The sequence below is a fragment of the Taeniopygia guttata genome, chromosome 35, assembly GCF_048771995.1.
Source record: "Taeniopygia guttata chromosome 35, bTaeGut7.mat, whole genome shotgun sequence".
Classification (NCBI taxonomy): domain Eukaryota; kingdom Metazoa; phylum Chordata; class Aves; order Passeriformes; family Estrildidae; genus Taeniopygia; species Taeniopygia guttata.
The window spans coordinates 3,106,741-3,119,348 of record NC_133060.1 but is presented as its reverse complement, the minus strand read 5'-3'; the positions used below and the strand labels follow the sequence as shown (position 1 = coordinate 3,119,348).

General features: G+C 47.3%; 1 protein-coding gene across 1 annotated transcript; it reads right to left on the bottom strand.

Annotated features, from left to right (window-relative positions):
* Positions 1 to 225: 225 nt before the first annotated feature.
* LOC121468694 (TOG array regulator of axonemal microtubules protein 2-like) lies at positions 226 to 12,381 on the bottom strand. The gene is made up of 10 exons (XM_072921022.1): positions 12,153 to 12,381; positions 10,386 to 10,491; positions 9,422 to 9,657; positions 7,770 to 7,922; positions 6,500 to 6,617; positions 5,428 to 5,531; positions 3,858 to 4,062; positions 2,484 to 2,700; positions 1,340 to 1,426; positions 226 to 461 (listed from the first exon to the last, which is right to left on the bottom strand). The coding sequence occupies exons 1-10, from the start codon at positions 12,305 to 12,307 to the stop codon at positions 226 to 228; spliced, it is 1,617 nt and encodes a 538-aa protein (XP_072777123.1). The 5' UTR covers positions 12,308 to 12,381.
* Between the last annotated feature and the right edge of the window lie 227 nt (positions 12,382 to 12,608).

The window sequence follows — 12,608 nt, the reverse complement described above, 5'->3', positions numbered from 1 at the left end:
TCCCCCCTCACCTCTGTGTGAGGCTGATCCATGCTCAGCCTTCACCTTGTCTTCAGTCTGGAGTTTCTTCAGGCCCCCCATGTCATGACTAGGAAGGGCGATGGCGAGAGCGGGGGCCGATGCACACCCTTCCTTAGTGTTTTGTCATTTTTGGCACAGCTAAGAAGTCAAATCCGGAGGTGTCCAACTCAGCATGCTGTCATCTTCCTGGAGAACATCCTGCCTTCACCAGTACAAAATGTTGGAGAGGTTCTCCCGCATGTGTTGAGGCTTGCTGGCTGCACATTTCTTCAGCTTGTTGCCCATCGCCTCGTAGAGGGCCAGGGCAAGCTTGGTGGCCACCGTGCGGATGTTGGCACTGCGGACAGGCAGCGCTTTGTTCTCCAGGAAGGACCAGAGCACGGGCAGGGCATAGCGCTGGACGACTTCAGGGCTCCTGGCATAAACCCACTCCACGAGCTCTGCCGGGAGAGAGGCACAGCTTCTTACCCACCAAGCTCCATGCAAACAAGGATCTACCTCTGCTTTTGCTTCTTGGAAGCCTCTCTGGCTAAGATCAGTGAAATAGCACATGGAGCCCCATGATCCAGAAACGGGCAAAGCAGCTGCTGGTCCTTGAAACAGAACCACCAACCCCTCAGGACTAATTTCTCCAACCAGAGCCTTGTACCTATGGCAGACTTTGTACCTTTACTAAATTATTTCACAATCTGTTTCTGCATGAACAATGACTGAAATGTCAAATTGCATTTTATTCCCATTAAGGAGTTGTCTAAACCCACACTGAAGATTTGGAAATGCACCCTAGAGAGGCAATTGAAAGATTTCTAGTAAAAGGGGTGACTCCATGTCTGTGACTTTGATTTCAAGTGCCAAAAGTCTAATCTGACTCTTCCCTTTGCTCAGTGGCACACAGCAAAGGGCAGTATTAGAACACACTTCAAAGCTCCAGCCCACCAGAGACGGCTGCTGCTCGACAGCTGGATTAGAAACATCAGTGACTAGCTGGTGTCTTTGGCAGAATGTTTTTGTAGCTCCCAACACAGAGCTGTTTCAAACTTCAGCGTGTCTTAATTACCCAGACCCCATTGCCGTGGCATTTGGGCATCTCCACATTTTAATGGCATTTCCTCTCCCTGTGTTAATGGCATTTTTTTTTATAATGTCCACTGAAATACGGGCATAGAGAGAGAAAAATGCTACACAGCAGACTGAAATGTAACCAAAACACAAGTATTTTTCTCACATTGTTTCTGAAATCTGTCTGCTCATTTTCTGAACTGAACTATATCAAACACAGACAAAAATTTACTTCCAGCAGTATATTTGGAGGCCATACCTGCGATACACTCTGCGACATCCAGCAGAGCTTGGCCGCTCAGTTGGCTCCATTGGTGGCTGAACTCTTTCATCAGTGATACTTTATCTACAAGTGAAACACATGTTTTTGCTCACTCTTCTGAGGTTATAGGAGAAAGGACAGTGAGGAGGGAAAGGGCAGGAGCAACTCCATTTTATACAAGAAAGTAAATTTCTGCTGATTTTTGAACCCTTTTCATCTTTCCTTCCAGCCTACTTGGCAGGGTTTAAAATCCCAAAAGAAAACCTCTCTTTTCACATTTGTAAATCTAAGCTTGTCTTCTGTACCAGGAGCTATGTTAAAACATTTCACATCAGGGATCTCAAGAGGTCAGTCACATGTAAGCAGTGAAAAGGGTTTGTATCCCACAGCAAAAAGGAAGAACTCCATCCTTGGGACACAGAAAGACGCTGAGTCAGGCAGTTCCTGAGTCACAGAGCAGCTGAGGTGGAGAAAGTGGAAATGCCCCTTGGAGACCTCTTCAAACACTCAATTTTTCAGCCATTTTCAGAGCTGACATAAATCTGTGTGGCAAAGGAATTTCGAGCAGCCAGTGCCCATGTAGGTATTTGCTAGAGCAATCTTGCCCCACGCAAAACAATATGTGGAACAAGGCACCATTGACAGCTGGATTTAGACTTGTCTGTTATAAAGAAATGAACCTGGTGAATTGTAAGTTCCCCTTTGAAAAAAGACAAAGAAGAAAAAGGGAAAATAGGCAGCTAATGCCTATAATGTAGAGCCTTCCAGGTGGCTGCTGTGCAGAAGCTCTGATGGGTCAGTGTCCCTTCATGCCAACAGCCAAGCTGTTCTTTTGGGAAGTCAAACGGGGCCCAAGCAAACTCCAAAACCCCTTTGCCCCTGAATTGTAGCAAAGCTGTAGTCCGGGACTTGCTCTTCAGACAAGCAGCACAGAGCCAAGGGCTCCTGGGACTTTTGGGAAATGCTGATCACGTGCAAGCCTGTTGGGGGACTGGTGCATAAGGGCTGCACCTCCACAGCTTCTGGTGGGTGTCAGCTGGAGCATTCCACAGACAACAGCAGCTGTCAATGCACTCTGTTCTCTTGTGTAGGACAGATGGAGACGCAGTTGAGGGGAGTCCCTGCCAGGGCTCAGCCTCACCTAAATGAGCAACAGATTCTTCCAGTGCTCTCACAGCTGCAGCATGAACCCCGGCATCATTTGAGCTCAGGTTCTTTGCTATTCCTTCTACCAAGCGGATCATCACAGGGTTCATGGCATCATCCAAGAGGCCTATGATTTCAGCCAGCACGTCCAGCGCCTTCTGCCTCACTTTCTTGTGGCTGTCACATATTCTCAGGACAAAATAATCAAAAATCTGTGAAGAGAACAAGCAACATGAAAGCTGGATTAAAATGTCCTTGTTTGAAGTGTGGATGCAGCACTCAGGGGATCCTTTCTCTCAGGTCAGCACTTGCTTGCACAATTTCACTGTTTTCCTGTGGGCCACTCACTGGAATGGTTGTGCAACCTCATGCTGCTTGAATGATTTTCTTCTGTTTTTAAGTGTTTTGGTTGGGGACAGAATAGTTCCTATGGCATTTCTCTCCGTCTATAAATCATTAAATCAATTCTATTTATTAATGCAAAAGGCTACCTTTGCTTTACAAGTATGGAAGCAGATATTTACAATGCCCATTTTTCTATACAGTTGCCTCAAATACTGAAGGCAATTATGATTTTTCCAAAACTATGGCTGGAGGAGATCTAAGTTTTATTTTGTTTGTCTCAGAATCTGTGTCTGGAGAAGTGCAGGGCTCCAATCAACCCCTCCAGGATCCAGACCACTTCTCTAAGTAAAAGGTGGACTTCTGAAATGCCATGTGCTGTACAGCTCTCATTAGAGCAGGTTCAGTCCCCTTGACAGCCACATTATCAGGCACCTTTTTCTGGAAAAAGGGAAAAAGCAACTACTGGGAGGAGAAGGCAGAGATCTGTCCTTAGCTGTTTTCCTCCTTTTTCAAAGAGAAAAAAGGCTCCCCAAGAAGGCTGAGAACTGTCTTTACCAAGAGGAATAGGGACAAGGATGGAAATGAGTAGCCAGAGTTGTGCCTGTGTAAGACAAGATGGAGTTTACAGATGTATTGTTTAAAAAATCCTGGGTTTAAACCAACCCAGCCTGATACTTCTGTTCCCCATGCAAGCCCATTTTTAATCTGGATAATACTTGCCATGCTTTCAGTGGCTGGATTCCCTTCAATTAACCCAACTGGGAGTAGGAGACAGCAGCAGTTACACCAGAAGAAAATTCTGTCATCATCTGATGAACAGCCTCAATAGGCACCTGCCAGACAAATACAGCTGGACTGAAATAACTTGTCCTGAAGCCTGGACCTGAATTAAATTTGTCTGGGTAAGAGGGACCAGCCTGTCCCAAACAGCCAGGATGTTGTGCCAAGACACACTGAATTACCTTTACCCTACAGGCTTGGGAAAGGAGCTAAAGGAAGGGAAGAATGAAAATACCCTACATACTTGGACAATGTTCTTGGAGATTAGCTGGGGGCTGCTTTTGCACAGCTCTAGGAGGAGTGCCACTCCTTCCAGCCGTGTCTGAAACCCCTTGGCTTGCAGGAGATGGTAAAGCTTCTGGAGCATATCCGTCTCTTCCACAGCTGCAGGTAACGTGACCTGGGCTTTCGCACGGTGTAATAGGCGTCCATCAGAAGTAGACTCCACCCTGGAAAACAAAACCAAATTAGAACCTGTTGGTGATGATACCTTCAGTGAAATGTGAGCAAATATCTTGAGGAGCTTTCCTAATGATGTGATTTCAAGCTAGAAAATAATGAGGCTCTGAAGAACAACGTGAACCTTGTGACAATCATTATGGGAGACAATCTGCAAGTGACATTCTCACACTGCTCACTCAGGAAAACCAAGGATGAGATGCATCTGATCTATCTTCAGATGGCTTCCAAGGCACACAGGTCACATTGCTTTGTGGGGAAAGAGAGATGCTACTTCCAAGTTTAAATGCCTCCTCATATGGGACGTGTGTGTCTTTTAATAAGGCAACTCATTACTCTGGAGAAGTGCCTCTACAACCAGCCATGACAATTTGGAAAAGTAGCTCAGATGCATCTGAACAAATGAACAGGGACATATCTGAAGGATCCAGAAAATCAGTAACAGAGATAAAACCAGAAGCCAGATATCCCAGAACCATGCTCACATTTCATTTGCTTCCCTAGAGACCAGATCCACAGCTTAACAACCCCACTGGGAGCAATTCTCCTGGATCAACCTCTCTCATTCATGAGCACGGGAAGATGCTAGCCATGCTCCTGAGGCACGTGGTCACTTTCCTGACACCACTGAGTGTGACAGAGCTAAATAAATCCCCTCTGTTATCAGAGGAGAACAGGTACAAGTCTCTGCCATTGGCATGGAGAGACAGCGAGGACAAAATTCCTTCTTAAATGCTGATTGCAGCACAGGAGGAAATCAACCAAGCATGCTGTCCATCAAGCAACCTATATGAAGGACAGGAATATCAAGACAAAAAGCCCACATTGAGACACCTGTTGACCAAAGCTGCTCAGGAATTGCCTTGCTACTTACTACTCAAACTTGGTACTGTTTGAGGGTAAGAAAACCATGATTCAGCCAGGCCAAACCACATGGATGAGGACTGCATCTTTGTGGAATGGCATCTTGCTTCTAGACTGGGACTGCTCATCAAAATACCCATCTGAAAAAGATTCCACTCAGATGAAAAAAGCCCTGGTTGAATTTACTAGTCCCAAGTCAGGCAGCAGAAACTTGGCCCTGGCATAGCCTCCACAACTGTGCCCTTGGCATTGCAGTGGATTGTCTGAGCTGCAACCAATGGGTGTCTTTTTGTCTCTCCATTTTTGTGAAAACCCCTCCAGAGAAGTTGTGTTCAGTGTAATGCAGAGGTAGACATTTTTTATCCTAGAGTGTTTGTAGGGAGAGGAAACAATCCCTGGCACTGGTCATCTCTGCCAGAAAGATTTTCCTGAGGGAGAGGCATGTAAAGCTTGTCATGTGCTTGGTCACATCTCACCAAAGTGCTCAGTACCGTTTGCTAGAAGGCATCGTGTCCTGGGGCTTCTTCGGGCCATCATTCCTCTTCTCCACCGGCTCCTTGACAGATGGGCATTCACTCTTCTGGTTTTCCATCCCCTACAAAGACACGGAGAAACCCCATCAATCTTTAGAATATAAAATAGGAAATTCCCTGTTTAAAACACCAGTTAGAACAGGATCACTGCTATCAAGGCTTAGGGAAACATTTCCTAACATACAGAAAGAAATGGACCAGAGATTCAGTGATGCCAACTCTTTGTTTTCTATAGCCCAAGGCAGGTTATGGGTGCTACCATACTGAGCAGCAGTCTAAACCCCCAAATTCATTAATCTTGAGCACAAATGGGAATCATGCAAACTGGTAGGCAATGAGTGTTCTTAAAGGAAGCAGAAGAAAAAATGGGACTCTTTGGGGATTGGCCCATTGTTTGGAAGTTGATTTGGTTCAACACTAACTCTCCTTGTGCCTGCAGAAAGGCAGACTCCCTTCTATATTTTCAATTAAAAAAGTAAAATCCCTCTCCAAACAAACAAAGGATTTTTCGCTGGATGCTGCTGGATTCACCAAGCTTCTTCCAGCTCCACAGGGCGTGACAGTAGGGCAGTATTCCCAAAAGACAGATTGTAATTGTAGCAGCTAGGATTGACTTGGACATCTTTTGTATATTTGGAAATTTTCTTGGTACTACTACTTCTGGTGTCTTTTGCAAAGACACTGTTATCTTCAGACTCTGTTATCTCCAATTCTCACTTAATTGCTTTACTGGGGGCAGAGCAGGGAGAGCGTGGTGGGGGCCTTACTCTTAAATATAAATCCATTTTCTCCTCTTTCCCTTTCTTCTTTGTGACCAATATTCAAAATATTCAAAACTTCACTTTTTCCCTAATAATATCAGTCCCTTTGTAGCCTGCAAATGAACAGGCTGAGGTTTAACAGCTCATTCCCAGGAGCAAAATGATGCAGCAGAAGAGGAATGAGATAAAGACAGATTGGGTATGTTTGATCTCGTATGAGCAGTGGCAATACTTGCACAAAGGAGACATTTCTCCTGCCAAGCACTTACTTTCTTCTTAATTCTTGTCAGAATGTCTTCCAGGTCACGGGTGGAAAGAGATCGTTCCAAAAGCATTTTCAATTTTTGGTGACTCAGAAACACCTTCACCATCTCCTGTCCAAAATGCCTAAGGAAGGATGGGAGAAAGGAAGGGAGGAAGGGAGGAAGGAAGGAAACGAAAAAATGAACAAAGGAAGAGTTTTAACAGAAGAGGATGATATCTTAAACTCGTCAGGTGCAATCCTTGCATGAGAAGGCATTTCCTACTCAGCAAAGAGGGAGATTTCCCTCCACTTGACACTGCACAGTGTTGTCAGCTGAACACAAGAGACAAGAGGAGAATGTGGGGCCACAGAAAAATACCATTTCACTCTGAAACTGTGGTATTCCCAGAGAACATGCAAAACACATCTGCTTTGTTGTCAGAGCCTATTAGCAGTGTCCTGCAGCCATTGCACAATAATTTGCCTTTCTTTAACTGGCAGGGAAGCCAGGACAAAACACCTCATGCATCCTATTGATTATTCTATACTATATGTATGCACAGAGGCAGCTAGTTGCTCTGGTGTTCTTGGCAGCTATTAATGGGAATTTCATCATCAAACTAAGGGGCTTTTGGTGGTTTGGGTTGCTTTGGCCACTAGGAAACCACAGTCTTCTTCAAGAAGAATTTTGGAGGTCACTGAGTCACAGATAACAGCATTGCAGAAATCTGCAGAAGGGATTTAGAAAGACTGAATACATTGGCTAACAAACCCTGAAATATTTCTAGGAAAGTCTTAATGAGAAACAGATGTTTGGGATCCTTCAGTGAATAACATTAGCCAACACTTTGGCTTTGTGTTGTGCACCTAAGACCAAACAAAACTGTTTGACTGGCTAATTGGAGCTCTTTTGAACTCGGTAAGAATCCTTCAAGTTACAGGAAGTTGGCAATGCACCTTTTTGCTGGCCAACCTCAGGTTACCCACTACAGTCATTTCCCAGGCAACCCAAAGCAGGGGTCACAGCACCAAGGCTGACTGAGCTCAAGAAGTGTTTGGACAATGCTCCCAGGCATGTGGAGCGACTCTTGGGGCTCCCTGCACATGGCCAGGAGATGGACTGGGTGACCCTGACAGGTCCATTCCAACTCAGCATATTCTCTGAGTCTGTGCCCCTTAGCCACATCGTGAGGTCACTTATTATTTCCTTTAGTTTCCATTAATTTGTCATTTTACCTTTCTAGCCAGACACAAAACGGTTTTCCTGTTTGAGGAGGTGAAATGAAGATCATTACCTTGTGTCCTGGTGACAGTCCTGTGCAAGCTTCCCTGCCACGTGTGCCAGCATCTCAGCCCTGGGGGTGTCTGCGAGCTTTGTGACTCCCATTCTCTCCATCAAAGACAGGAGGAGCTTGGCTGCGCACTCCCGCACCTGGGCACAGCGGCTCCTGGGAAGAAGAGAGCAAACCCTGGGCACAGGGAGAAGGAGCAAGAGCAGCACAGGCCTTGGCCAGAGCCTGCTCCCTGTCCTTGCTGGGGGAAGGAGGCCTGGCTTCTCCCTGCAACTTGAGACACCTGTAGAAGGTTCAGTCCTCAGGTAAACACAACGTTAGCATTGTACAGAAGGACTGCCTGCAAGGAACAGGGCGGAATTCAGTCTCCCTGCACTATCTGATACTCCATTTCTTTCACAGTATTTTCTCTGAGAAAGATTAAAGGAATAGATCACATATGAATTATTAAGAAATTAAGGACAATTCATGCTGACCCATCAGAGGGCACCCACTACACAGAGCTGCAGCAGGATTGACACTCTTTCCACCCATTTCTCCCCAAATCTGCAGACCTTCGGAGAAAAACAAATGCAGGGAAAACATGCTGTGGGCTGTGAAGTTGCAGAATATCCAGCAATGCAGCCTGTTTCTTCTGTGAGGCTTGGCAACGGATATATCTGAATGTTTTACCCTACTGAAAAGCTGAGGAAAGGGTGGCAGGCAGTTTAGCCAGGTTGTCCTGTTCTAGAGAGTGCCTCTTGGCAACTATCAGCCCAGCACCAGCACTTAAGGCAGCATTTGCTTCAGCTGTCCCATGGCAGTTGGCCTGTGAAGGTGCCTGTCAAGTGATTCATCATCTCAAGGCTAACATGAAACATCAGTTTGAATTGAAAGTAGAGCTCTAAGGCCAGGACAGTCATACAAGACTCCTTTTGGCAGGAGCTCTACTTGCTGTGTAGGCTGTGCCTCACCAACACATTCTCCCCCATGTGCTCTAGGCACCAGCAAGCACCCTCCTTATTTCTCAAATTAATGGCATCATGAGGAGACATGGTTTTCCCAGGGCCTCTGTGGTTAGTGCTGTTAAATACCAAACACCATTCACAGCTGCAAAAGCACAAAAGCACAAGGCTCTATCCTTGGCCTTTCATTTCCCCAGTGGTCATCATGTCTAGGAAAATCTGACAGACTGGGAGAACTCCAGGAGGCAGCAGGAAGCTGCATCTGAGGAGCTCTAGTTTAGATATCAGGAGAAAAGTTTTCCACCCAGGGGGTGGTTGGGCACTGGAACAGGCTCCGCAGGGCAGTGGTCACAGCACTAAGCCTGACAGAGTTGAAGAAGCATTTGGACAATAATCTCAGGCACTTGGTGTGACCCTTGGGCTGTTCTGTGCAAAGCCAAAAGCTGGACCTGATGATCCTGAAGGGCCCCTTCCAACTCCCCATATTCTACAGTTCTGTGATTCTGAGAAGTTCTATGATTCTGCTGCAGGAGGGCAGAAATACGTGACAAGAGGAAAAAAATGAGGTAGATCAGAGAATCAAGTCCCTGAGTTCACAGAAGATGCAGGATACAGGACTCTTCCCTCCCGCCATTCCCACTCTCTCTCTCATCCCTTCCCCCTCCCACACGCTAGAAGGTGAAGAATATCACTAAAAGAGGAAGAACCTACTTGACTGCCCTGTCCATGAGAGCAATCATTGCTCGTGCAGGAGTCACATTTTCCACCATGAGCCTCAGGGCATGACAGGCTGCCTTCTGAATGAACTCTGGGGTGTTCCACACCACCTGGAGAAGGACTGGAGCAACCTCATCCACCTCAGAGTCCATGTCCTTCTTCAGGTTTGCAAAGAACTCTCCCAGAGTGACAATTGCGGAGAAGGACACCTTTGAACGGAGGTTGGTCACCTGGGGAAGTCATGAGGGAAAACATAAGAATCACCTTGAAAAGAAATCAGTTGCCTTCGACAGAAGTCCCAGGAAATGACAAAACATCCTGCTGTTTCCAGAGTAACATAAAAGCACAATAAGAGCAGAAGAGCACAAGCACAGAAAGCACTTACTCAATTTCTGGCCTCAGACCTGCTTACTGCAGTCTTAAAAACAAAATTCACTAAAATGTTCTATTTTACACTTCTAAAATGCCCACTACTTTGATTTCAGGTCCTTTTGCTAGTAAATTAAAACAAGGACAGCTTTCAAATCATAGAGGCACAAGTCATAAAGATAAAAGAGTCAGGTGCTCCTATTCCAGCAAGCAACATTAGCAGTTGAAGCACTCAGCCAGGAAACAGAAAACACAGCCTCAGATCTACAGACTAATTTGCAGTGTTGAATTACAGTTTGGGCAGAGATTAGGATTCTGGTAAATAATGTCATTAGTGTCTCAGTTTCTGCATTTGCACATTGCATTATAATGGCACCTCACTCAAAGACAAGTGTCAGATACCTGACGTACCAGTAAATACAGCTCCATGTACACACAGAGTCTACAGATAGCTGACAGACATTAGAAATAGAAGGTCTAAAACCAGAAATGAAGACACGCCCTGAGCACACATGGAGATGAACAAGCACACACCTACTCTACACACCATGTATGAAGTACGGGGAACAATTCAGAGCGATGTTCTCACCTCGCTGGTAAGTGCCAAGCAAATATCCCGAAGTTGAGAAAGCAGGACATCTGAATGGGACTCAGCCAGCTGTTTGATCTTGAAGAGTCCCTTCTGCTTCTGCTCCCTGAAAGGCAAGTACCAAAAAGATTGATATTTCTCTCCATCCAAGAACTAGGCAGCACCCTCTGAAATGACCAGGCTGGCAGCTCATCCAAACCACGGGAGGTGCTTTGTTTTCAAGGAGCACTTAATGAAATTGTGGAACGCGTTGCCACAGGATGCTGTGGCTGTCAAAAGCATATAAAATCCAAGAGGCAACTAGAGGGATACCAGAGTCTTCATTTGTGGCCATTTAAGAAGACAGTATTTCTGAAATCTCTGGCACATGATGCCCCTCTGTCAGTGCTTCCTAGAAGCTGTGAGACTGGACCATGCTGCTGTTTCTTGTCACCTCCCTGTACCAGTCCCTGAGACACAGTTCCATGGGGCTGTTCCTGGGACATTTTCCTTCTTTGTCAGCCCCAGCAGGCAGTTCAGCAGTGACAGTCTGCACTGGCACTCTGGAGCTGAGTTTCCCCTCTTCAGTCTGGGCTTTTGTGTCACCCACTCCACCTCACACACTCCCCTAAAAAGCAGCAGGATGTCCTAGAAGATTCCACCCCTGGGCAAGAACTGTTGAAACTCTGGCTTTTCCCAAACCCCCCTACCTAAAACCAACCCCCACAGCAGCAACACGTTATTTAAAAGTCGCAAACAACCCCATCTCCCAGCACTTGCTTTGCACAGGCCCTCAGCTAGAGGAAGGTCTGTGAGGCATCAGGGCTGCAGCACAGGGCTGGTGACCGATCCCACAGGCACCCCTGAGTGTCATCCTGAACCCCCACACCTGCAGGATCTGTCTGCACCTCACAGGGCACCAAAGAGAAATGGGGAAGAGAAAGGGCAGAGCAAAGGCAGCTGCACAAGGAGATGCATCGTGGCAGATTTTTCATGGTTATGCCAGTGTGAATGGAGGCCTTACCCCTGTGTGAATGAAGCATCCACCAGAGAGTGATCAAAAAGACACCAAAAAGAAAACCAATATCACCTAACATTGTAGGGTTATCACCTCTGGGCCTCCTTCTGCCTGTGTATAATTTTGGGACACACTGCGAGTATTGACAAAGCATCTCAGGCCCATATGAAGCAGTGAGAAGGAAAAAGTTGAATTCCAAAAGTGCAAGATTCCTAGAGGATTTTCTTTTTTCCTTCTATTCTGCCATGAGCCCTTAGGAGTAATGACAGGCTGAGGGACTTGAAAGCACAACTCCATCCGTTTTTCAGAAAGAGGAACTCCCTGGAGCTGCTTCTGGGACTGCCAAGCAGGAGGTCACAGGGAGACCCTTTCACCTGCCATTGCTGGCAGCAGTGGGAGCAGAGAGGAATCTTACTCAGTCCCACTGGGCCAGTGGCCCACGGCACCCAAATCTCTGCACTCAAAACTGCTGCCATCCTGCTCTGCCTTCAGCCAGCAAATCATCTCATCCCACAGCTTTCTCTCTTCCCTCAAGATTTCCTTTGCAGCCCCATGGAGCAGCAGGCAAATGGAGGAAACAGCTGGAGCATTGCTGCAGAGCAAGGCCGAGAAAAGGCTGCTCTCAAATCTTTATCCTCTCAGTGCTCTGCAATGGTTTCACCAGTGCCTTTCGGCCCTCTGGGCTCTCGGGGCTCAGAGGCACCAGCAAGACTCACTTCTAACCAACCTTAATGCTAAGATGGACACAGAGTGAACGGGGCCTTTCTTACCAGTCATCGCTGCCGAGCAAGGACAGTGCCTCCTGCAAGGACTGCTGTGGGTCTGCAGAGGCCGTGTCCTTCTGCCCAGTCCCACGGCGTGGCTGCTCTCGGCGCTGGGCACCAGCGGCCATCTCCGAGGTCACTGTAAGGACAGGGTCGGCCATGGGCGCTGCAGCCCCGGGCGGGGCACCCCGCCATGGAGCGGCCTGCAGCCATCTCCCAGCCAGGGCTCCACGGGCACACACGGGCACTGGGGCAGAGGCTTCCCTGCTGTCGGGCACCTTGGGCTCCTTGCTTTCCCCCAGCCTCCCCGGCTGGGCACAGCTCCAGGCTAAACCTGCCCATGGCCCCGCAGCGCCAGCTCCGAGTGCCACAGGTGCCACAGCCAGCGGCAGTTCCTGCGGCCGCAGAGCTCCCGCTCCCTGCCAGACAGGGCCGGCAGCAGGACTGGCCGGCCAGGAGGGA